The sequence below is a fragment of the Kryptolebias marmoratus genome, linkage group LG7 (assembly GCF_001649575.2).
Source record: "Kryptolebias marmoratus isolate JLee-2015 linkage group LG7, ASM164957v2, whole genome shotgun sequence".
Lineage (NCBI taxonomy): Eukaryota > Metazoa > Chordata > Actinopteri > Cyprinodontiformes > Rivulidae > Kryptolebias > Kryptolebias marmoratus.
Genome location: NC_051436.1, coordinates 15,427,776 through 15,452,769, shown reverse-complemented (window position 1 = coordinate 15,452,769; position 24,994 = coordinate 15,427,776). Strand labels below are relative to the sequence as shown.

Below are 24,994 nucleotides of genomic sequence, written 5' to 3'. Positions count from 1 at the left end.
TTGTTGTTGTTGTTGTTGTCCAGTGAGTGGACATGTTGTGTGCAGTGAGTGGACATGTTGGTGTGCAGTGAGTGGACATGTTGTTGTTGTTGTTGTTGTTGTCCAGTGAGTGGACATGTTGTTGTGCAGTGAGTGGACATGTTGTTGTGCAGTGAGTTGACTTTGGGTGCATCGAGTTTGTGTGCAGTGATTTGTCATTACAGTGAGTTTATCTTCGCCCCAAACTGCAGCTGCACTGCAGAGAGTTTATGATCAACAGGCAGAGGTAATAATCTCCATGATGTGTCTTGGTGGCTGTTTTACTATTAACTTCTAGCTGTTAAACAGATTTTAAGATGAATTAAATTAAAAATTATTTTTTCTTTTATTTACTGTGTCAGTACATTTCTGTGGCAGTTTTCTCTAATTGATCAAATGGATCCCATTGGGCGTTTAACTCGTTAATGGATTTAAACTCTTATTTGCTCGGCCAGTGGTTGGTGAAGCCATGGCCAGCTAAGATTCCTAACTGAACTGGCAATAATTGCCTCTGATGAGACTTTTCCTCCTCTTCACCTCCTCTGTGTGCTTTAGCCTATCGCCCAACCCTTGTGTAAAGTAGTAGTAGTTTGATTATGCAGCTCCAAATGAACTATTAAAAGAAATCCAGTTCTTTATGTCTGTAGCCAGTTTGCGACAGAGTGGCATAAACTCGTTGCTTTCAGCCCAGAGTTTTTACTGCAAATGGTGACATCAGAGTGAGAAAATTTCCCTCAGGGTTAAAAAAACCAAGCACACCTGTCATCTTTTACGAGTTACATCTTCCTGGTTTGACTCATGAATGTTTAGAGTTTCCTGAAAGGAACCTTTGTTCTGGAACTGTGATGGAATGAGGGTAGGTACTTTATCACAATACACCAAGACTGGAGCTCCTTCTCAGGCAGACACCCTGCTGTGCTGGTGGCCTTTAAACTATGCTTGTTTAGAGTGTAGCAGTGCTGGATTTTGATTTTTTTTAATCCAGCTTGTAAGGTGTCAGATTATACAGTGTGCGTTTAGACTTCTGCAAAATCTGGTTTCATACTTTAGGAATTTTATAGATATTTTTGGCAATACAGCACAACAGATAAGAAGTAAGTCTAATATTGACAGTGTTATGATGGACTGGAGACCCGTCCAGGGTGTAATATCCAAACCCCTCCTCCCTAAACACACACACACACACACACACTCATTAAATGCAGGAATAGGCCTCAGCTTGCCTAGTGGAGCAGAGGTTTGTAGCTAACTCAACTCTATAAACACTGTTCTCATTATCAAATGAATGTTTTTACAAATGTCTTTTGCGAGTGTTTGTTTATCATGTTAGCAAAATATCTTATGATCCACTGGTCAGATTGTAATGAAACTTTCACAAAGTAGTCACTGGATGTACATCCACGACGGATTCATTTTTGAAGTCAGCCCATTCCAAGACGTCCACCCCAGCTAAGGGACAGTAGCAAACACATAAATGACTGTAAGTCAGTCAGTTTTACAGTTATGGAGCTAAAATTTAGTGTGGTAGCAGCTGAGTGTCGTCCACAACACACACTCTGAGAGCTGACTGATCAAGAAAGATCTGTTTTTAAAACTTTGCCAATAACTTTTCCAGTTAACTCTGGCTGTTAGCAAAATATCTCATGAACTACCGGATGGATTTTAATGAAACCTTCATAAAGTAAACATTGGAAGTACGTCTACAGCTGATTAATTTCTGGAGTCAACTCAATTCAAGATGGCTGCCACAGCCAGCTGACCTTATCGAACACATAAATGAATATAACTCAGCCAGTTTTACAAATATTTACCTAAAATTTGATCTGGTAGTAGCTGAGAGTCAATCCCTCTTTAACACAACTTGCCAGATCTAGAAATATTGCATGAAAATACAAATAACAATATTTTAATGTTTGACCAAAATGGTTATAAGCCCATTCCTTCTCATCATAAAATGGTCTTAGTCTGAAACTCTGGCATAAAAGTCAATGAAAGGTAATATGCATCCCTTCAAGGATTTATATATTTTGTATGTCCACTGAAAGTCAATACAAATGTAAGTTTAGCAGCACCAGAGCTGATGTTTTGTTTCCTCAGTGACTCATGTAGTGTGTATTTGTACTGAATTCTGTTCTATAGTTTTTTTAAAGTAGACTTTTTCATCTTGTAATCTAATCTTCATTTCATCTCAACTCCTATTTTAATGTAATCCTAAAAGTCAGATTTTCTTATTTTGTTCAAAGTAAAGTCTAAAAGGTTTGTTGTTTGTTCCAAGGCCATTCATGGCACAAAGCTACAGCAGTTTTCATTAAAAACAGTTGGCTTCAGTTTGAGGAAATGACAGAGGTCCCCCAGTTTGTCTGTAACCCTGACGGGGTTTTATCTCAGGGCTGGCGATGTAAAATCTCTCTGCTGCATTACTACGACTGTAGTCACAGGAAGCTCTGAAGTGGAACAGGAAAGAAAACAGGAAGTGATTACAGCCGAGCCACAGGTTGTGTTGAGACAAATCCCTTCTCCCATTGGTTGACGTTTCGTTTGTTGTCGATGCCTCGAGTGAAAACCACACGGTCTGACGTCAGCGCAGTCAGCGAGTGGGAGCAACCGATGTTCTCAGGAACAATGGAGGATGTTTAAAACCAGGTGTAGCTGCCTTGAAACAACATTCACCACTCATGTATATGTGCCATTCGACAACAAAACATTCACGGGTTTCTGTAAGCTAAGAATGCAGTTTTTCTTTAAGGTAAATTAAAATATGTTGGGGTTTTCAGATTGTTGGTTGAACAAAATAAAACATCTGGCAACAGTTGCTGGGGGAGCTAGAAGAGCTTGTCTGCAAACATTTTGGAAAGTTTAGGTAGCTCAGATGTTGGTGTCTGAGTTAAGCATTCTGTCAAAATCATCAAACCTGAACTGTGATTATGTACAAATCATTAAAGATTTCAAAATGCCCGATCAGTCATGTAAAGTCCAGGTTTCTGGGACCTGTTTAAACTTTGAATGATGTTTCTGAGCTCCAGAGCTCAAAAGAGAGACAGGTTTTCCCTCGTTTTAACCAAAATTCTTTTGTCTTTAAGGAAATCTTTGTACAGTATTTTTATTTATGAATTTATTTCAAATTTTGTTTACATTGCACATGTACTGCTAGCAAAAATCTCTTCCACAGTATTCCTGATCGAACCGTTTTTATGTATGTTTTGTTTGCTGTGATTGGAGTAGCAAATCAGAAATTGTGATGAAAACGGAAGAATGTCGACCAAGCAATAATAAGGATGCTCTGGTACTTATTCATTGGAACCTACATAAAATATACAGTGCCTTACATTCCTTTTGTTTATCTGTTATGTTGCCTTACAAATGTAATTTATCTTGATTCATTCATGTCTTTTTTGTTGAATTATTACTTCTAAATACTTCAGATTAATTAATGGAAGAAGAATTATTGTAAATAATTCTAAAAATTACATAAAACTCAAAAATGGTGTGCGGCTTGTATTCAGCCCCCAAATGTCAACACTTTGTGTAACCTCCTTCAGCATCAAGTCTCTTCAGGTCCGTCTCCAGGGTCTTGGTCCATCTAACCTGGACTTTATGTCCGTTCTTCAGGACCAAACTGCTGCAGCTCCTTCAGGTTGGATGGTGCTGTTTGTGTCCAACAATATGTAAATCAAACCAGAGATTCTCAGTTGGACTGAGGTCTGGGTTTGAACTGGACCATTCCAGGACCTTCAACTGGTTCTTCAGCAGAGAGTTTAGGGTCATTGTCCTGCTGGAAGGTGGACCTCCGTCCCATTCCCAAATCTCTGGAAGAATGTCTCTGTTTTTTGCTCCGTCCGTCTTTCCTTCAACTGACCAGTTTCCCAGTCCCTCCTGAAGAAAAACATCCCCACAGCATGATGCTGCCACCACCATGCTTCACTGTAGAGATGGTGCTTTCAGCATGATGAGAGTTGGTAGAAATGCCTCAGACATGGTGTTGTCCTTGATGTTTGCTTACTTAATCAGTAACTTTTTCCTGCCATTCTTCTCTGAAGGCCATATTTGTACAGCATATAGTGGTCCAATGATGACCTTCAGAAGCCACATAATTAGTTAAAGGTTGGTGAAGCTTCTAACCAAAGGAGTGAATACTTATGCATGGACCACGTTTTAGTTTTATGGTTTTTTAGAAATATTTAAAACAAATTTCTTTCATTTAACACCATTAATCTGGAGTATTTCTGGCGAACTGTTGTTTTTAATGAAATGAAAAATTCATTTAAATTCCAGGTTGTAAGGCAACAAAATGGAGAGAATACCTACGTCAGCTTCGGAGGAGACTAAATCCTAAAAACAAGACAATAATCTTGACAAAAGTTCAGCATAATTTGCCACAACAAGGCTTGGCCTGAGACCCTTTGGCAGCCATTATATGAATAACATGTTGAATTTTACAAGGCCTAGTTATCATCAGACATGTTTGTTAGAGCTGTAGAATAGCACCGTGTTATTTAATTGTACAAAACACAATACGATGTCTGTCAGCAGCTAAGAGCTGGACGGCAGCTGGGGAAAAGACACATCACTCAGGCTTTTGTGTTTTAACACACTGTTGTGTTAAAGTGTTGTTTTAACACATTGCTGGCATCCAAATGAAACATGCATTCCTGTTTGCTCTGTTTGTTAATCCTTCTGTGTAAAATCAGACAAATGAGTTTAGTCTTGACTAACTTGAGAAACTCGTAGTTTTTCATTGTTGACAAGTCATTACACACAAGCCAAAGTCATTTGGTTCCCAAAGCACCTCTTAGGCTATAAGTTCTTTCAAGTCTTTGGCTGTTTGGGGAAGTACTAAGCTTTTGTGCGTCAGTATCATAGTAACACAAGAAGTATATTTTTTAGTTTTTTCATCACTCGCCACAGAAAAGCAAAGGTGGATGCTAATATATTTTTCCCTGTTTGCGTGTCTTTATTACCAAAATGTGTCCTGAACCAATAGACGGATTTCAATGAAACTTTCAGAAAGTAATCATTGGCCGTACATCTACAACTGATGTAACTGTCAGAGTCACCCCAGTTTAAGATGGCCGCCACAAGCCACTGACCTTAGGAAAACAAAAGTGGCTGGAACTCAGTCAGCTTTACAGACAATGAGCTAAGTTTGGTGTGGTAGTAGCTGAGAGTCATTTTCAACTAGAGCTAACACATCTTGTGAGATCTCGTTATATTACTCAAGCATGTTGTCCTTTGACCAAACGAGTCACTTCTCAGCGTAAGATGTTCTTCGTGTAAAACTCTGGAATGGAAACTGGTGATGATATGGCCTTTAATGTATGCGTGTTTTAAATATGTATGAATAAAGATGTGCAGTGTCTGACAATGTAGTTTCTGCGTCAGGCATCTCCAGCGTGGTACACTCTTGGTTTGAGTCATGCTTAGATGTTCTTTCAAGATTTTATGGACAGGTCTGAGATCCATGTCCCACCCTCCACAGTGGGTCCCCCAAGGCTAAGTGTCCATTTGTCATAGACATGGTTTGCTATAAATTCTTCAGCTGTTTTGACCTTATTGAATATAATCATTGAAGTAAACCTTTGTCAAAAACTAAAAACAAATAGCATTTTCTGTGAAAATGCAGTGTGAGTACTAAATCCATTGCTGAAACTTGCTAAAGAAGCTGAAACCAAGTCGTTACACCTGAAAATAAAAGTAAAACGCTAACTAAATTTAAAAGCAGAGCATCAGCTAAAAGCCAGAAGGAGCAAAATGCAAGCTAACAGCTAGTAGTAGCAAAGGTTAGCTAAAAGCTAAATGTAGCAAAATGCAAGCTTAAAGTGTGTATTTCAAGGTATTTTTATGCGGAAATATTTGTAAATAAAGCTACATTTTTTTAAGTCTGAAATTTACAAAAACCAAAAGTCACAACTCCCATCTCCCATTATATAACGTCCTAATTTCTTATTTTATTAGTGATTGAGCTGAATGTTTTTATGTATTAATGGCTAAAAAAGAAAGTAAAAGTGAAAATAGCTGGACTGAAAAAAACGAACAGATAAATAACAAACAGAAAACCAATAAATAGTTTGAATGCTGACTCAGGATTCATACATTCATACAGCTCGATGAGTAATAGTCTATTTGTCCACATTTAAATTTACAGTAGTCGATTCCTTTTATGGCTTCAAAGCTGTTAAGATTCAGATCATCTCTGAGATAACAGCAGATTAACGTTAATCCTCACAGTCAGAAACTATGCCTGTCTCCTCCTGTTTCTGCCCTGTAGGAAACCATTAAAAAGCTAATTTTCCCCTACATTTATTCCTCACTTGAACCTTTTTTTCCTTCCATTTCAGGCTCGCAACATCAAGACATCTGAACTGGCAGCTATCAAGATTGTCAGGTTGGACCCTGGTAAGAGCTCAAACTGGTCACAGCGTTATTTGTAACAATGGTTTAAAGTTGATTGGACGATCGCCCGCGGCTGGAAGGCAAACAGCAAGCAATAAACTATTAACTTGGTTGCCTTCTGGTTTTGTTCTGATGTGGGCGTTAAATCCATCCAGCTGGTCAGTTGAATATGCTTGACTCCAAATGTTAAGTAGCTGTTCATCATCCTCATTTTCTGTGAGCTTCACTAAGATCTGTCTGCTGGTTCATGGGGTATTTTCCTGAAACTGCAGCCAAACAAACACACTCACGCATGCACGCAGGTGATAATTTGAATAACTATATAACTATTAATTATAATTATTATTTCAAAACTCAGGGTCATTAGGGTTTTTGTTTCCCTGGCTGAAATGTTTTGGTCTTGTGCACGAAGGTGTGAATTAGAGTGAAACTGACTGGGTGTCAGGCTTAACGCTCTGTAGTAGGTTTTAGAAAGCTGAAATCTGAGACCACCTCCTCTGTTTAAAGAGTTGAGAGTTCAAGATGACCGCCACAGCTAATCGGCTAAATGGCTGCAACTCGGTCAGCAGTACAGATTTAGTTGACTTCAGTTTCGTTTTCGGGATAAAGTTGGTGAGGTGCTCACGTAACGTGTGTGTGCGCAGGCGATGACATCACGTCCATCCAGCAGGAGATCACCATGATGAAGGAGTGCAAGCATAAAAACATCGTGGCCTACTTCGGCAGCTACCACAGGTGCTGTGTGTTTCCAGCCTGTTCCTTTAAAACGGTTAGAGTTCCCGGGATGGTCGATGAGCTTATGTATGTGGGATCTGTCCTCAGGAATACCAAGCTCTGGATCTGCATGGAGTACTGCGGTGGAGGCTCTCTTCAGGATATGTACCAGGGTACAAACACAAACACAAACACAAACAAGTGTCTGCTTTAGTGTTATATATTGATCGGTCGTGAGATTGTCCAAAATATGTGGAAAGTTTTTTCTCCTGTGTTTCTTCTGTTTGTTGTCAGTTTCTTGCCTAATGTGAGATTTCATGTTAGTAGAAAAGAGGGGGGCTTCATCATTCATATATTTCAATTAGCCCTGTCATGAATGACTACTTTTATTTTGACTAACCTATTGACCAATTTTCCTCTAAATTTAAAAGAAAAAATGTATAGCATACTTTATTTTTATGTCACATTTGGCTTTTATTGTATTCCATAAATATAAGGAAAGACTTGCAAATCAAACTACAAACAATAGGTTTTTAAGTCCCATAAATAAAATGTAGCTCTGATTAGTATGTGTGTATTTAAAAAGAAAAAAGCTGGATGCTCGGGTCATGTGATTAAGTGTAGAAAAAAAATTTCAGTTAAAAGATTTGTTGTTGTTTTTTTTAATTTAAATCCCTGAAAGTCAGACCTGTTTTTACTGCAGTGGCCCCTGAGGGCCCGACGATCACAACCATCCAGTGTTGACTTTCAGCCTCGTCCTTTGAGCTCAGAGATTTCTGCAGATTCTTGAAATCTTTTGATGATATTATAAGCTGTAGATGATGAGATAATTTTACGTTAAGGAACATTATTCAAACTTGTTTCACTTCTTTAGGTGAACCTCTGCCCATCTTTACTTCTGACTGATTCAGCCTCTAAAAGGCTCTTTTTAGACCCAGTCCTCTTACTGACCAGTTGCCAGTTAATTGGTTGTAAAATTCTCCTCCAGCTGTTTCTTATTTGTACCACTTACATTTACAGCCTTTTGTTGCCACTGGCCCAACTTTCTTGAGATGTGTTGCTGCCATAAAACTAAAAATTCTCTTAGTTTTATCCCCAAAATACTACAATTTCTTAGATTAAACATTAGATGGGTTTATTATGTTCCATTGTGATTATAATATGGGTTTATGAGATTTACAAATCTTTGCATGTAAACTTTTTCAGAATTGGGTCAGTATTACCCTTCTTACTGTTCTGATGGTGAAATAAAATTATGTTTACAGATGATGAAGTGTACGAAATTAAAAGCCAGTTTTGGTCTGCTTCATAAATACACCTCAAGGCTTTTTTTCTTTCACCTTCCAGTTGAGTCTGAAAGGTATTAATCAATGTGTTGTTTCCAGTGACGGGTCCATTAAAGGAGAAACAGATCGCGTTCGTGTGCAGGGAAACACTTCAGGTAAGACCTTTTGTGTTAAAGGCACCTCATAGCTGCTGCACTGCAAAATCTTTAGCCACTCTGTTGACCGAATGAGCTATGTGGTTGTTGTTCTTATCACCTGCTGCCCAAAGGCGAAGGGGATAATGGTTTTGCCGTCCTGTTACCAAAATATGAACCACTGGACAATTTTTAGTGAAACCTGGGAGTACATTGACAGCCGATTAACTGATGGAGTCATTGGTGTATGGATGTGATCTAAAGCCCTGATTAGACTCTATAGAGTCTCTATATTAGATTTATTCAGAGTGAAGTCCTTTGAGTAGTCTGGTAGACTAGAAAGGTACTAAGTGCAGTCCATTTACCATATGTTGAATATCTGAAATTATACAATAATACAATAGATGTATTCTGCATTCAGCTGATTTACTGTATATATACATGTTTTTGTTTTTTTACCAGGGTTTATATCACTTACACGAAAATGGCAAAATGCACCGAGACATAAAGGTAAATATTTAAAAGCTTTTTAGGTTTTCACAGATATGAAGATGTAAGATTTTACTCTGGGTCATCCCATTAATAATAGTAAAAATGTGTTTGTTCCTTCTTCAGGGAGCCAACATCCTTTTGACGGACAGAGGAGACGTCAAACTGGGTTAGTGGCGGCTTGGACTGAATCCACACATACACACACACACCCACACACCCACACACACATTTAGGTAGACCTAAAGAAACCATTTTGAACATCAGTCTGCAGTGTGAATGTGTGTCTCTTTGTTGTAGCTGATTTCGGAGTGGCAGCAGAGATCAGTGCCTCGGTGGCCAAAAGGAAGTCTTTTATTGGAACTCCTTACTGGTAAGATAAATCTCCCTTACCTTCCCCTGAAACCAAGGCTTCTGCATGGTGTCTCACTTTGAATGTGCTGATGGACAGGAACCTTTTCGACGCTCACCCGCGCTTCTCTTCAGCCTTTCTCGGGGTCACCTCACCTCACCTCTTAGCCTGTCTTCACCATCTCCTTCCCACGTCTTCATGGTACAGCTCTGCACGTCTCGCTTGTTCTCGAAACCTTTAGTTGTGAGAACGCTGAGTCAGCAGCATTCACACTGTTTTCCTCTTTGTAGTTCCTTCTGTCCGTTTTTATACGCCAGTATTATGATACGGCGTCATCCATCTGTTCGTCTGTGGACAGTTTCTTGTCCGAGCTCTAAATTGATAACCCTTTAACATAGATATGCGCAAACTGCTCAGCTGGACACCTCATTGGTCGAGGATGATCCCTTTTGATTGCAAGGTCACGGGGTCAAAGGTCAAGGTCACAGGTGAAAATCTTGTCTATGCTCCACATCCTTAGACAAAAATACATCAAAATCTTATACTTTTCACAATATTGAATTTTTGACTTCCTTCAGAAACTTTTTCTTTGAAATCTGCTCCTTTGTACCTGCCGTATTTCTGCCCCTTTCACCTTTTTGTTTTGCTTGTTTTCACTTCAGCAGCTCAGTTTTAGCTTCTTCTCCAGTTGTTGCAGCCATTCAATCATTTTCTCAGAAAACAGTGGTTAAACTAGTTTGTCTTTGCATTAGGTTAATAATGTTCTCAGCAGCCCTTGAGTCAACGATCCTCAGACTCGGTGCGTGTTTGGCTGATGACTTATTGACCCCAAACGTATCAGTTGAATCCCACTGTGTGTGTGTGCTGTGTGTGTGTGTGACTGTCCAGGATGGCTCCAGAGGTGGCTGCAGTGGAAAAGAAGGGCGGCTACAACCACCTGTGCGATATCTGGGCTGTTGGCATCACTGCCATCGAGCTGGCCGAGCTCCAGCCGCCCATGTTTGACCTCCACCCCATGAGGTGAGTGAGCAGCGCATGCAGCAGCCTGACTCTGAGCGTGTTTATCAAATGAAAACCCTAAAAATGTTTTTTGCTGACTTCAAACATGTTACAGAGCGCTGATGTTGATGTCGAAGAGCAGCTTCCAGCCACCCAAGCTGAAGGATAAGACTAAGTGGTGAGTTTCAGTGTGCGTTTTGAAAACCAGACAGCAGGCGTTAGAGGTCTGAGCGATAAGGCTATAAATGGTACTGCTGTGTTTTCAGACAAACCTGCAGTCGTCTCTGTGAAAATTTACAGATATAATGGTGTTACAGAACACTGAGTACAGAAAGGATCTGAACTAAGTTCAATGTGTAGGAGGCAAAAATACATCAAGTCCTGATGTCATTTAAAACTTTATTTATTCATTCAGTACCTTAATCACTAGTTTTATCTGTCATTGGTTATCGCCCACCACCAAAAGGTGATGGTGGGTGTTAAGATGTTTGTGATTCTAGGCACTGTGTGTGATTCTCTATGTGTTAGTGTGTCTGTCTGTTAGCAAAATATCTCATAAACCACTGAATTAATTTTAATAAAACTTTCAGAAAGTAGTCATTGAATGTACATCTACAACCGTTCAACTTTTGGACTTAACCCGATTAAAGATCGACATTAAATGTTACAAAAATGGCTAAAACTAAGTTAGTTTTACAGATATTGAGCTGAAAGTTGGCGTGTTAGTAGCTGAGACTGATCCCCAACACATATTCTGAGTTCTAACAAATTGCCCCAATATCTTTGTTTAAATGTTTGCCATTAACTATTTAGAGTCAACTCTGGCTCTCTGTTTGCAAAATATCTCATAAACCACTGGACAGATTTTAATGCAACTTTCAGGAAATTATTTTTGGATGTGTGTCTACAACTAATTAAGTTTTGGAGACATCCTAATTCAAGATGGTCACCACAACCAGCTGACCTTAGAAAACACAAAAATGGCTTTAGTTCAGTCAGTTTTACAGATATTAAGCTATGTTTTGGTGTGGTAGTGGCTGATAGTCATTCACAACACATACTCTTGAGTGTGACATTTTACAATTTTGCATGAGATTGTGCATAACGTTATTTTTAAGGTTTGACTAAACGGCTGCAACTCTGTCATTTCTCGTCATAAGATGGTCTTAGTCTAAAACTATCGGCAGGCCTTCAAGGAATGCTCAGACATGAATTTAGTCCTGGTTTCAGGACTTGGTGAAGAGTTTATTTTTAGAAATTGTATTTTCCTCCACACTTGAAAAATACAAACAAGCGCGAGAACTGAAGAGCCAGTATTGTAGGAAAAAAATCTAACATGGCACCCAGCTTTGTGTTGACTTGATCTGTGTATTTTTTTTTCTTTTTTGTCAATTCTAGATGCTGACTCCTTGTTTTGTCCTCCCGTCTCTGCAGGTCGGCAGGTTTTCAAAGCTTTGTGAAGATGGCTCTTATTAAAAGCCCTCGGAAAAGACCCTCAGCTGAGACGCTGCTGCAGGTTGGCGGACAGTCAGTGCTCTTCACACAGCTGGCTCAGAGCTAAACTTTACCCCGTTTTACAAATAGACACACAACAAAAGATTAATTAGGATTTTGAAACTAGAGAGTAAGTTGAGTTGACACAAATCAGTGCACTGACACTAGAAACCTTTCTGTAGAAAACATTATGAGATGTAAACTCATTGCACTCAGAACTACGGTAGAAATTATTTTTTTTCTAATCTTGTCAGAAGCTCTCAACTCAGATTCGGCATCGAAATGCACAGAAATCCTGTTCATCTTTAAGATCAAGATGTGTGTGCAAGATGTGGTGGCGTAGTTGGGATTTTAGGATACTGAGTGACTTCAGTGGCACAAAACACGTTTTTTTTTATGATTTTGTCTCAATCTCATGTTAAAGTTTTATGCTCAAGATTAACCAATAACAGGTCTGTGATGTCCTTAAATATCCAGGGGTACATCGTACCACACCAAGTAATAACTTAGTTTCTCCCATTTCCTGCAATCAGTGCCTAAAAACACACAAGCCACAGAGTGCAGCTCTAACCAAATAATATTAAAAATAATTATAATATTTTTTAAAGGCTGGTCCAGATCTGCTTATCTTCATTACTAAAGTGTACTCCCGTAGATGACATTATAAACGTGGGGGCAGCTGCTAAGGTGGGTATGATGTGAGCAGAGGTGGGCAACAAAATAATCTACACGGCCTAGAATACCGTTTTGCAAGCTGTGCACACACACAAACACACACAAAAAGCTGTGAAATTTAAAAACTGGCAGCTCAAAATGTGACTGCAGGTCGCTTGATTGCAAACACTCAGCATTCAGTGAGACGGCAGTGGAGAATTTGCATATTTTCTCACAGTTCTGAGTCACCGACTGGGCTCCAACAGTCTCAGCCAAGTGAGATTTTGGCTTTTTGCTTCTTTTCTCTTCCATCCTGGAAAACTATATGAGCAGTAGAGCATTGAGTTAGCAGCTGGGCCAGTTTACGTCGACTGCACAATTCTTCAAGGCCACAATAATCTACTGCTGTGATTCTGAAAGTTCAGACTCCTGTCTGAGTCCGAACCGAACAACAAGTCAATCCATACCCACTTTTTTCTTTCACTTAAAAGTAGTTTTATCAAATACAAGTCTGGAATTTTGACTATTTTGAAATAGTTTTCCTGCTTTAATGTCCTGTCTGCTATCTTCGTTATACAGACACGGAGAAATTTATTGGTACCCTTTCACTGAAGAAAGACAAACCCACAAAGGACACTGAAATAACTTGAAAGTGACAAAAGTAATAAAAGAAAATACAGAAAACTAACTAATGACAATCAGTCGTTGCTTTTAAATTTTGGTTTTAGCAGAAATCTTTTTAACAAACTAATGGAACCGGCCTTGACAAAAAAGATGGTACCCCTGAAAAGACTGAAACATAGTTCAGCATTTTGTTAAACTGGTAAAACAGAAAAATAGATTTATTTGTGTTAGATAGTAGTTTTGATCAGACTCCAAAAGCTCTGATAATGTCTGATAATTTAAACCTGATTCTGTTTCCCGTAAACATTGACAGGTTTGGGTTGGTGGGGACTCTTAACGACTAACTTATTTTTATTTTAAAGTTAATAAAAAGGATTTACCTATCACTAGCTGTTCTCGACCACTGAACTCAGATTTGGACCTTTGAATGCAAATCTTGAGCAGCCCTGATCGACTGCACACGGTAAAGGTTGTGACGTGCACCTTGTTCCTCCAGCATCCGTTTGTGACCCAGCTGCTGACACGTAACCTGATCATTGAGCTGCTGGACACGGCCAACAACCCCGAGCTGAACACCACCTTCACGCACAACATCGACGAGAGCGAGCTGGAGGTCAGTGAGACGGGCAGAGTGCCGCTCAGCTTTTACTTCAGCATTCGTTGCTCCTCTGATCAGAAGGATTTCTAAAGAAGTTTGGCCATGGTATCAGTCGCTAATTAAAACGGAATGCAGTGAGTCACTAATTTTAGTTTTTTTTTTTTGTTATTTCTGTGCAGCCAATACATTTTAATGAAGTTGGTACAAATGAATTAGGTGGACAGAAATGTTTTTGCCTGGTCTGTGTCTGTGTTTTGTGTCTGTTACCAGAGTATTTCAGGAAAATAAACCATCATCAGATGTACATCTACAGCTGATTTACTTGTTGAGTCAACCCAATTTAAATTGGACACTCGAGCCAGTCAGCCTAAAACCACCAAACTGGCTGTAACTCAATCAGTTTTACAGATATTGAGCTGAAATTTGGTATGGTGGTAGCTGAGACTCATCCCTAATACATGTTCTGAGCGCTAACAGATTGTTTTGCCATAAACTATTTAGAGTCAACTTTGTCTCTGTTAGCAAAATACTGTATTTCATGAACCACTGGACAGATCTGAATGAAACATTCAGGAAGTAATCCTTGGATGTTGCAGATTTACATCCAATCATTATTTTCCGAGAGTTTCACTAAAATCTGCCTAATGATTCAAGAGATATTTTGCTAACAGACAGACAGGGTTGGCACCAATAGTTCATCCCGAAGCTTTGAGCAGAAATATTGCACAATGTGTAGTGCTGGGAAAATGTGTTGGGGTATCAGAAATGTACCTGATACTTACAGGGTATTTTAGTAAAAGTAAGTAAAAATTTATTTGTATAGCATATTTCAGCAGGAAGGCATTCAAAGTGCTTTACATAATAAAAAAAAAATAGTGGTACTTACTTATGTACCAAGTAAGTACCAGTTACAGTAAGTACCAGGTCCGTAACCTGTAAATGCAGGGTAACAAGTCCCTTCGTAAGGCAGCCCAGTCCCTGTAGGTACCCAGTACAGACCCTGTAAATACCAGGTATGTACCAGGCTTTACTATGTGCTGCTACCAAACTGTCTCAGTGCCTGATATCTAAATATCTGGTTTAAATTTGCCAATAATTGCGTTCTTCTGTGGCTTCACCGTGCTGTGGGGTCTGAATAGCAGCTTTGTTGTCGCCTGGTATTTTGAAGAAGGCTGATTGTGGTTCTGATGGTGTTGACAGGTGGAGGAAGTGACTCCAGACAAGATTCAATCAGCAGGAAAACATCTGTCTGTGGAGAGGACCCTGTCTGAAGAACAATGTGAGCAAATGTCCTTCTGAACACACACACACACACTCACACACACACTCAGACATATAACAATTTAAAGTCTGACATTTAACTTCTTGAGGAAGTAAAATGACTTTCCAAATTGTTGGAAACAGATTTTTCCTGTACTTGTCCTTGTTCCAGAGAAACACAAGTGTTTTTTTTTTATATAATTTTTTTAAATTTATATCACAAAATGTTGAGCCATGCTGGATATAGAAAGTAATGTGTGTTGCTGCAGGAAGGATATGATTGATCATTTGGACAGACAGCTGTTTTTATCTCTCACCACAGCAAGGCAGGCAGTAATGTCTGTGTTTCTTTGGGTTTTGTGTGTGTGTGTTAGCAAAATAACTCATAAACTGGTGGAGGATTTTTAATGAAATGTACAAAACGTAATCTTTGGATCCAACAACTCACTTATGTTTGGAGCCAACTCAGTTCAAGATGGCTGCCACAGCCAACTGATCTTAGAAAACACAAAAAGATACTGACATAACATTTGGTGTGGTAGTAAATGAGACTGATCCCCAACACATATTCTGAGCGTTGGCAGATTGCGCAAGATATATGCTTAAACTTTTACCATTAACTATTTAGAATCATCTCTTACCATCGTCTTACCAAATATCTCATGGACCAGTGGACTGATGTTAATGAAACTTCCAGGAAACAATCGTTGGATTTATGTCTACAACTGATTAACTTTTGATTCAAGATGACAACCAAAGCCAGTTGACCTTCAAAAACACAAAAATGGCTTACAGATATAGACCTAAAATCTGTTGTAGATAAAGCTGAGAGTCTTTCACAGCACATGGTTCAAGAGCTACATATTGTGCAAAATCTTTCCCCAAAACTTCGGTGTTAACCTTTATTAACAAAATGGCCAATAACTCTGTTTACGGATTCTGATGAAACTCTTAGAATGTAATCCTTGAAAGTACATCTGTAAGTTATTACCCTTCAAAGTCAACCCATATTAAGATGGCTGTGCCAGCTAATCAACATGAGCCAACACCAAAATGGCTATAACTCAGTCAGTTTGTCCGTTCTCGGAGTGTGAAGATGCTTTTTTTTCTACCTCCACATTTAATTTAGCCTTTTTTCCTTCATACTCAAACTGCTCTATATGTGTGTCTGGCGCTGCATATGAGAAGTCCCGCTCTTTATTCTTGGCATCCATTATAAATGCACTTGATGGCTGTGCTTGTGACCGCCGTGGATGAATGTTAAAGCCTACTGTACGTCGCTCATGCCCGCTGAAAAGTGGCCTCATTGTTCACCGTGACCCTGCAGTGCTGTAATAGTCACAGTATGAACGAGCACAAAAGCCTCTCAGTCAGCGTGGTGACGGCTGTGGCGTTCTGTACATGTGGGATGAAGACTGTGTCAGAGGATGGCACTGAAAACATGCCTGCGACAGACAGAAGTACTTCTATGCACTCACCTAAATGACTTCATGCAGCTGGGCAGCCGAAGAGCCTTTAGGACGTTTGGTTTTTCTGCTGTAGTACGCTGGCCTCACACTGTGGTTACTGCCTTATCATAATTTAGACAGGTGTTGGCCTCAACTTCCTGTGAACTTTATAAAATGAAACAAACACCTTGCAACTCAGATTTATAAGCGTACTCTTTGAAGACTGCAGTGCTGCTGCCAGACTAAGTTTTGACGCTTTTCTGTCGTGTTTCAACACTGGGCTGCTCAGAACTAATTATGAAAGGGTCATTTAGTTATTGAATGCAAAAGTTTTTTCCAGATTTATAATACCATACGCACACACATCAGCAAGCAATTTCCCTTTTTAAATCACTTCTGTACCTGAACGTTTGTGCACAAGGTCCCGCCTCAGGTTCTGCCCTCCACACGCCCACATTCAACCATAAATGGTCAATGTAAAGCACCTCATGAATGTGAAGGTGGATTTAAATGAGCCAGATGATTAGTGTTATTTCATGGTTTCCAATGGCAACCACAGAGAAAAGAGCGAAGAAACTAAATTTCACCGAGGCAAAAATGGTGATGGTGAGTGAGGTGGAGAACAGAACAAATATCATTTTTGGGAGCCGCAGTAGTGGCGTTACAAATAAAAGAAAGGGTTATAAGCGACAGCACGTCACTCCCACTGTTAATTCAATAAGTGGGACAGAGAGGACCGGGACTGAGGTGGAGAAAAAGTGGTCAGATTTTAGGGTGGAGGCAAAAAAGCGACTAACAGGCATGTCAGCCACAGGTGGGGGTAAAGGTGTACCTAACTGACACGTTTTGAAAGAAGGATGGCTGGTGTCGTGCCAAAAAGTGATGGTATGCTAAAAACTGATTGCCCCCGCGAGGGTTGCTGCAAGAGTGGTGGGGTTGGTTCTCTGGTCTTGTTTGTGGTGTCTCCAGGTATGGTCATGTAGAGGAGGGTGTTTACTTTGGAAACCATTCTACTTTTAGAAACTCTAGGAACCACAAGTAAGCCTGCAGTCCGAGAGCAAAGTGCTCTGTTAGGAAAATATAAAATGCAGCTTGGTTGTTGAGAGCTTTGCATGTTAAAAGGAATATTTGAAATTCTACATCTTCCAGGAAGTTGTTTGGACATTCTGAAAACAAAGAATTGATGTAGTCCACGCTAGAAGTGTTAAAGACATGGGCGAGGTTGTCTGCTTGTGTTTGGCGATACAAGACTGTCACTTCTGCTTTCTGGTTTAGCAGTTTCCTTGTTCTCAGCTTCAAAGTCAAACTGCAGCAGCAGCTCAGGTTCTTTGTGATTATTCAACGAGCTGTGACTTCTCTTCATTTGAATCTCAGTCAACTCTGAGAAAACAAACTAATCCGTTTCTAAACGAGCAAATGCTTAATGGCAGAATTTTAAACGAATGACTTTACAATTTGTTGTCACTCAGAATTTGTTGGGGGTTTGTCTCAGCTACAACCACACCAAATTTTAGGTCAGTATCTGTAGGATTTTTGTACTTTTTCAAGGTCAATTGGCTGTGGCGGCCATCTTGAACTGGGTTAACTCAAAATATTAATCAGCTGTAGTGAAACATTCCATGATCACTTTCTGGAAGTGTCATTAAAATCTGTCCAGTGGCTCATGAGGGATTTTCCTCACAGTCACACAAACATAAACATGGGCAAAAACATTATTGCCCACCTTTTGGCAGCGGGCAGTAAAAATATCCATTTTCTTCCACCTCCTGTTGTTTGCGCCTCTCTCAGTGTGAGTTTTTGATGTTATTTCTGTAACTCTAACGTTTTGCTCTCCTTACAGTTGACCAAGTGAAGTTTAGGCCTCCGGTGAGAAAAGTCACAGAGCCCTATCCTGATTTGGTAATTTCACTTTATTTTCTTTTAACACCTAAAACCAACATAAAATATCATAAAAAGGACCAAAGGTTTTTATTCCCTTTTGCTCTGGTTTCTGCAGAGCTCCTATGATGACGACTGGAGTCTGTCTGGAGATGAGGAAAACGCACCGTAAGTTCTCCCTTTCTTTTCTGTTTTACACTTTTAGCTTCAGCTTGTCCTGATAAAACTCCGTTGTAGTTAAAACAACTTTTAGAAACAGTACAGTTTCTAAAAGTTTGTGCCAAATAAAAACAAAGATAAACTCTAAATGAAAACATGGAAGTATTAAAGGGTTACAGAGAACTGAAAACTGGGTTGTAACATGGTGTCTGTTCACTTTTTTTTTTAGTTATTTCACTTTCTTATTGAGTTTGTTTTATAGATTTCTCATTTATAAATGTATCATTTTGGGGCCAAGAGTCAACCAAACGAAACCAGAACACAGTTAACTTGTTCAGCACTAATGACAGTGAGGGCAGGGTCAGTGTTTTATATAAAAATGTGTCACAAAGGTGATCCTGTTGTTATTCTTAGTAACGTTTTTGTTTTGAAAGATTCACTTTTGAATTCTGGTTTTCATTCCTTATTGTTATTGACAGGAATGATGCTGAACCTCCAAGTAAACGCTGTATATATCAGGGATGGAACAGTTTATGCCCTGTTAGGTTCACCAGTCTTGGTTCTGGACGTGGGTCTTGTTTGGTTCAGCTCATGTGCCCGTGACTGAAGGGCAGAGTGCAGCAGCCGGGTCAGACTATGGGAATGGCAAACGGTGAAGATTGTATCTCACTGGACTTGTTGGTATTCACGAAGGAGTCTCCAAAATGTCTCAAAACATCTGCAGGAGTATCTCAGTTTCCTCGCATGCGTTTCACAGGCTGCTGAGTTTGGGTCCGGTGGAGGAATCGTCCCTCTGAGTGGGCAGACTTTGTACTTTTAGCGCGATCATAGACCAGCTGACCCGTAAGAACCAGAACCCGTCACTGCAGGTGTGATGGCGCACATTTTTTTCTCCTCCTGATTTTAATTCACGTTTACGTTCATGTTTTTTACTCCATATTGAATTGGGTTTAAAATGGAACTCAGTACTTGAAATAAAACATACTCAAGTAAAACTAAAAGTACAGATTGGATTAATAACTTAAAAAGTACAAAATACAAAAAAATCAGTACTCAGTTATATAGTAATACGAGTAAATGTAATTTTTTACTTTCCCCCTTAGCATACAACACAGAGTCATAACAGTGTATACTATACATGTACACATACAAACATATACATATTTATATGTGTACATATACACACACAGATGCACCCTCATGTTTGTTTATATCTCTCAGTTGGACCCCCTCTTCTTCCCTGTACCTCATAAAAACCATATTTTTGTGCAACTTTTTGAACAGGGTCATTCTTGGACGTTTCTTTAACTCTGTACTTAATCCATTCCACCGTCTCACTCCTCAAACAGAAATGCAACAACTTTTTAGTGTTGTTCGAACACAGGAAGCTTTAAGTTCAACTCCCCCTTCAAATCATTTGTTTCATCCCTGTAGAAAAAAGCATTTCTGTTTGCTGCCAAGCAGTAGGTTGTGTTTTCCTTTGCACATTATTTGTGAGATAAAAAAAAAGAACCAGATTAGATTTTATTCATTTTAAATGTTAAAGTAGTGAATTATGAACTATCCTAATGGCTCTTTTCTGTAGTAAAGTTAAGATAATGTGTTTTTATAAAGTTTGCTTTAAACCTCTGCACAATAATTCAGATTTATGTTAGTACAAATGCGCAGTATAGCATGTGGAGTGATTTGTGGTCCACGATATGTTTTGTCTTATTTAATTTGAAAATTCTTCCTACAGTTTTATCGTGTACGTGTTTTTATATGAGGTGTCCAACTTCTTTTGTCATCTATTATCACACCGAGTGAATTATTTTCATTTAATCTTTTGACAATTCTTCCATCTACATGTATCTCAGCTTGTGTATTTACTTTAAATTTGCTGAATAACATGGATTTAGTTTTACTTAAATTCTGTGACACTTTATTGAAATTGTGGGGTGGGCAAAGGTGGGTACGATGTGGGCAACAAAATAAGGTGCATGGCTTAAGATAAGGTTTTGCAAGCCGTGCACATGAAAATGAGGCATAATTTTCAAAAAGTGGCCGCTGAAAAGTCAGCCACACAGCTCGGCAACTGAAACGTTGCCCATTTCCTCACAATTTTGAGTCACCAACTAGACTCCCACAGCCGCAGCCCAGTGAGATACTCCCTTCAGGGTTGAGTGATACAACTGTTTTAGATCGTGAAACTGACTGAGAATGTGTTGAAGATCTGCCAAAGCTGAGAGATCATAGGATTGTCTACAAGATGCATTTTGTCTGTTGCTCTTCCTCTGATACATCATTTCTTTTTTTCATCCCAGTCACATTATTTACTAACCCACTCGATACCCGCCCCGGAAATCAACCAGTCATAGCGAACGACAGGCAGTTTCTCATTCAGAGTGCAGCGGGAAACTGTGGCTGAGAATGAAAACAACTGAAACAGGAAACGTGCTCATCTGTGTTCATAATGGCTGCAGGTGCCCAGCCACAGTGCGGGGGGTCACATGGCAAATACAGAAACACTGCAGGACCTCACTTCTTCATGATAAGGAGCTGTGCTCCAATCATCACCTGGTGTAAATAAGTGAAGTTTATATTGAGATTTTATATTTTACACTCACATTGAAAGGGATAAAAATCTCATTAAAACTTTTAGCGGAAACCAAAACAAACAAAGCCGTATCTTCAGACTATTCCCAAGGATCATGGTTTAATTCTCTGCTATCTAGCTCATATCTGAGAAGACTTTAACCCCAAGGCACCCAGGTAACTCTGCTGACCGTGTGGGGTCAGTTCAGTAGGAGGTCCTACAGTGGCGCTTAGGACAGATTATGTTCAGACTACCAAACATACACAGATAAAAGGGGTCCAGACCAATGTGCTTTAAGGGAATTTAGATGTGTATTTGGTGCCATTCGAATCCATTCTAATCGCTAAGAACCATCTTTAACTAGTTCTGAACAACAGTTTTTTTTTGACAGACCATCATGTCACCAAAAAAAATCACCAAAGTATCCCTTTAAAAGCTGGAGCTCCCGACGAGGAAACATTTTTCTCTTTCTCAGCTGCGATCTGATACAGAACGAGTGCAAATTGCTCACCCCTGCTGAACTTGGTGTTTGCTCCAGCATATAACTGGTCCTGTTTGCTTTATGAACGTGGCGCCGAGGCAGAGCAGGCAGAGGGTGCAAATGTTGCTCAGAAGTTGGACCTAAAACCAGGCGCCGTGCAGTTTTATTGACTCAGTGGGTGTGCTCTTTACATTGCACTAGTGATTTTGTATATCGATGGTCAACATTTATATGTATTCCTAACAAATTACTTCTTATCCAAAATAAAACTGTTTACTGTTATTTGTGAAATCCTTGGTGAATCCCTTTCCGCTACTAACTTGGTTAGCATAATGTAGCAACTGCATTAAGTCAAAGAAGCTAAACAGTTTTTAAGGGACTTCAGCACCTGATAGAGAAGGGCCTTTGTTTCCTACCCCTCTCCCCCCCTCATTGTTATGGGCCATTCAGGCCCATAGTCAGATAAACACCAGAGGTCTTCCTGTTGCAGGAGTCTGTTGGAATGTGTGGAACAAGCTCTGGAGATGAGGTAGGCCACGTCCACCCTCTTCAGCTTCTCCTGGCAGCAGTGTTTTCCTATCCCACCTGACTATACCTGAAATAAACCTCTTGTTACTGTGTTATTATGTGTGTATCAGCTAATAGCAGTGGGTTATTGTTGTTTTTTTAACCATAATCATTGGGTTTGTGCTCACTCACTTCTAATTATCATCCTAAACCACTTAAAGTGATTGCAGAGTTGACTCAGTACAAACCCACTGGTTTGCATCTTTGAGGGCTCCCTTGTCTGCTTGTTTGCGGTGTTTTTTTTTGTGTGCTTCTGTTAGCCTGGCCTCAGCGTTTGCAGCATCTGCCTCTGTTGTCCAGCTTGGTGTCATGGCACTTCATCTGGTTTAGTAGGACGATCTCTGATCGTTGGATTTTTAGAGACTGATCGTGGTCTTGTTGCTCCTTTGTCTTTCAGCAATTTAACAATTAGGAGGGCGCCATCTGCTGATGTGAGTATGAACCTTACCACAACTGAATTCATCTGGTTTTCTGTTTTGTCCAATGTCCTGAATGGAAAACAAGTTTTAACTTATTTTAACAAAGAAAATAAAAAGGTCTCACACAGGAAAAAAGAAAGACTCACCCACACTTTCTGTCATTGTGCCTTCAACATATTTTTAAAACTGCATGATGTCACCAATAAACATGAGACTGTACATCCTGATGCTGTTTTTATTGTGGTTAGTGACCTCAACCACTGCAATCTGAAGAAAGCCGTCCCCAAATGCCTCCTGCATGTATATTTACCTATGAGGGATTGTAATATTTTCAACAAAGTCTACAGTAACATGGATACCTACAGGACAGTGCCTCACCCTGCTTTAGACAGTCAGACTGTGTATCAGTGTTCCTGTACCCAGCCTACAGACAACTCGGATTAAGAGGATTACAGATTACAGCAAAGAGGTGGCAGGACTCGGAGCCTGGAGTCAGGAAAATAAACAAACCCAAGAAGATGATTATTGATCCATGGTGGAGGAAGATACAACACATTCCCATTCACACATGAGAGTCTGAGGTGGAGAGGGTAAAAACCTTTAAATGCATCAGGGAGGATCTCACCTGGTCTCATAACACCAAACAACTTATCACAAGAGTTCACAACAAAACTGTACTTTCTGAGGTTGAAGTGTTAACTAAAATCCTGACCAACTTCTCCAGAGGTGCAGTGGAGAGGCTCCTCTCCAGCTCCATCACAGAGTGGCTCAGAGTCAAACTCCACTGTTCAGGAGAGGCCGCGCTCCATCAGGTTATAAAAACTGAACAACGTATTTCTGGATCAACTGTCCCTTCTCTGCAGGACACTGGACCACAACATAATCAAAGACTAAACACAGTCTCAGCATACACACAGCTTTCAGTTTCTTCCCACAAACCACGTACTGGATACTTCAGTTCAGTTAAATTCAGTTTCTTTACATAGCTCCAGTTCACAACAAAAGTCATCTCAGGACACTGTTCAAAAGACAAAACAAGTCCAACTCTTAAATCCAATTCAGATTAAATTCCACTGTGTTATTTCATGGAGGAGGTTTCTCCTGAACCTCCAGGCCCATGGCGGTGAGAAGCGCCAACACCGGAAGGAGTGAGCAGCTCAATCCTCCACTCTGCAACCAACTGAGACAACACACCGCTTTGAGTGATGTCATCGAGTCTGCTGCTCTCACATTGGCCTCATTAGCCACCAAAGGAGCTGCTCCAACCAGGCAGCTAAAAGCTACACCCAGGATGTTCATCCATAGTCATCTATGAAGGAGGCCTATATATGTAAAAGTGGATGACTTTATAAAAGTTGCTTATTTAAACAGAGATCAACTATAGTCATTGTTCATCCCCCTGTCTTCTTATTTATAGACCCAGATCCACATTAATGGGACTGAACTGCAAACAGCACCATCTTTTTTTCCTTTTGTAAGTGTTGGTGTGAAGAACCCAACTCTTATACAGACTGGGCTAACTCGCACGTTGGTGTTTTTGCAGGGAGGTAGGAAGAGTGGTCTTTTCAATCCCACGGCCTCGTTGCCAGCCTTCAGCTTTTTGACTTCCAACGCAGAGGACAGAGACCTGACACTGAGGCCGAGCTGCACACTTGGCCCAGACGCCGCCATCACAGCCGACTCCAGCTCTACTTCAGGTACAGCACCTCACTGCCACCTTTCCAACATGCTAAAGCTTTGTTTACCCATTGACATATTTTATAATACGAGACCAAATGCCTTCTCTTGTTGTTGAGACTTAAAGCTAGCAGGGCCTGGTTTACGGGGGCTGCCATGTTGTGGTTTTGGAACCAGAGTCTGAGCAGTAGGGATGTGTGGCTTTAAATCCCACCTTTAAACGTGTTCCAACATGGTGGTTTTCCACTAGTGCTAAAATACATCCACTGCTTTCTTAACACCAGTTTATTGTTTCCACTGCCCAAAGCACTGGAAAACTAGAACTATCTCAGCAGCAGCTCTTTGCTAGTACCTTTTTTTTTTTTTTTTTTTTTTATTTAGGTAATTTTTAATTTGATGGCAGTAACACATCTCTTTAAAGTTGTTCCAGCTCCATGTTTCTCTCTGTGAAGCATCTCCTCTTCTTTCACCATCAGTCTGTAAACATCTAGAGCTGAGGAGAGCAGTTGCTGGAGGTTTTGGAGGAATGTTGTCCCATTCTTGTCTGTTTAGCTGTTTACCAGTCCTGAGTCTTTGCTGGATTTTTTTATTTCATGAAGCATCAAATGTTTTCAGTTGTTGAGGTCTGGACTGCAGGCAGCTCAGTTCAGCTCCTGGACTCTTCTATGAAGCTCTGCTGCTGGAATGGATGCAGTCTGAGGTTAAATGTTGTCTTGCTGAAATATGCAAGACCTTCACTGAAAAAAAACATCTGGATGGAAGTATATATTGTTCAAAA

At 40.0% G+C, this 24,994-nt stretch overlaps 1 protein-coding gene across 4 annotated transcripts in view; it reads left to right on the top strand.

The window, feature by feature from the left end:
* The window catches only part of map4k2 (mitogen-activated protein kinase kinase kinase kinase 2), a 46,882-nt gene that overhangs the window by 10,560 nt on the left and 11,328 nt on the right, over nucleotides 1-24,994 (top strand). For 2 of the 4 annotated variants that reach the window (XM_017427084.3, XM_017427081.3), the window contains exons 2-18: nucleotides 6,354-6,411; nucleotides 7,053-7,143; nucleotides 7,231-7,295; nucleotides 8,508-8,563; nucleotides 9,005-9,052; nucleotides 9,158-9,200; nucleotides 9,332-9,404; nucleotides 10,272-10,403; nucleotides 10,498-10,560; nucleotides 11,817-11,898; nucleotides 13,651-13,767; nucleotides 14,953-15,031; nucleotides 18,301-18,359; nucleotides 18,457-18,506; nucleotides 22,044-22,082; nucleotides 22,518-22,551; nucleotides 24,083-24,236. In XM_017427084.3, coding sequence (XP_017282573.1) covers nucleotides 6,354-6,411; nucleotides 7,053-7,143; nucleotides 7,231-7,295; nucleotides 8,508-8,563; nucleotides 9,005-9,052; nucleotides 9,158-9,200; nucleotides 9,332-9,404; nucleotides 10,272-10,403; nucleotides 10,498-10,560; nucleotides 11,817-11,898; nucleotides 13,651-13,767; nucleotides 14,953-15,031; nucleotides 18,301-18,359; nucleotides 18,457-18,506; nucleotides 22,044-22,082; nucleotides 22,518-22,551; nucleotides 24,083-24,236 — 1,243 coding nt within the window. The remainder of the gene's footprint in view (nucleotides 1-6,353; nucleotides 6,412-7,052; nucleotides 7,144-7,230; nucleotides 7,296-8,507; nucleotides 8,564-9,004; nucleotides 9,053-9,157; nucleotides 9,201-9,331; nucleotides 9,405-10,271; nucleotides 10,404-10,497; nucleotides 10,561-11,816; nucleotides 11,899-13,650; nucleotides 13,768-14,952; nucleotides 15,032-18,300; nucleotides 18,360-18,456; nucleotides 18,507-22,043; nucleotides 22,083-22,517; nucleotides 22,552-24,082; nucleotides 24,237-24,994) is intronic. The other 2 variants (XM_017427085.3, XM_017427083.3) reach the window with 2 other exon arrangements.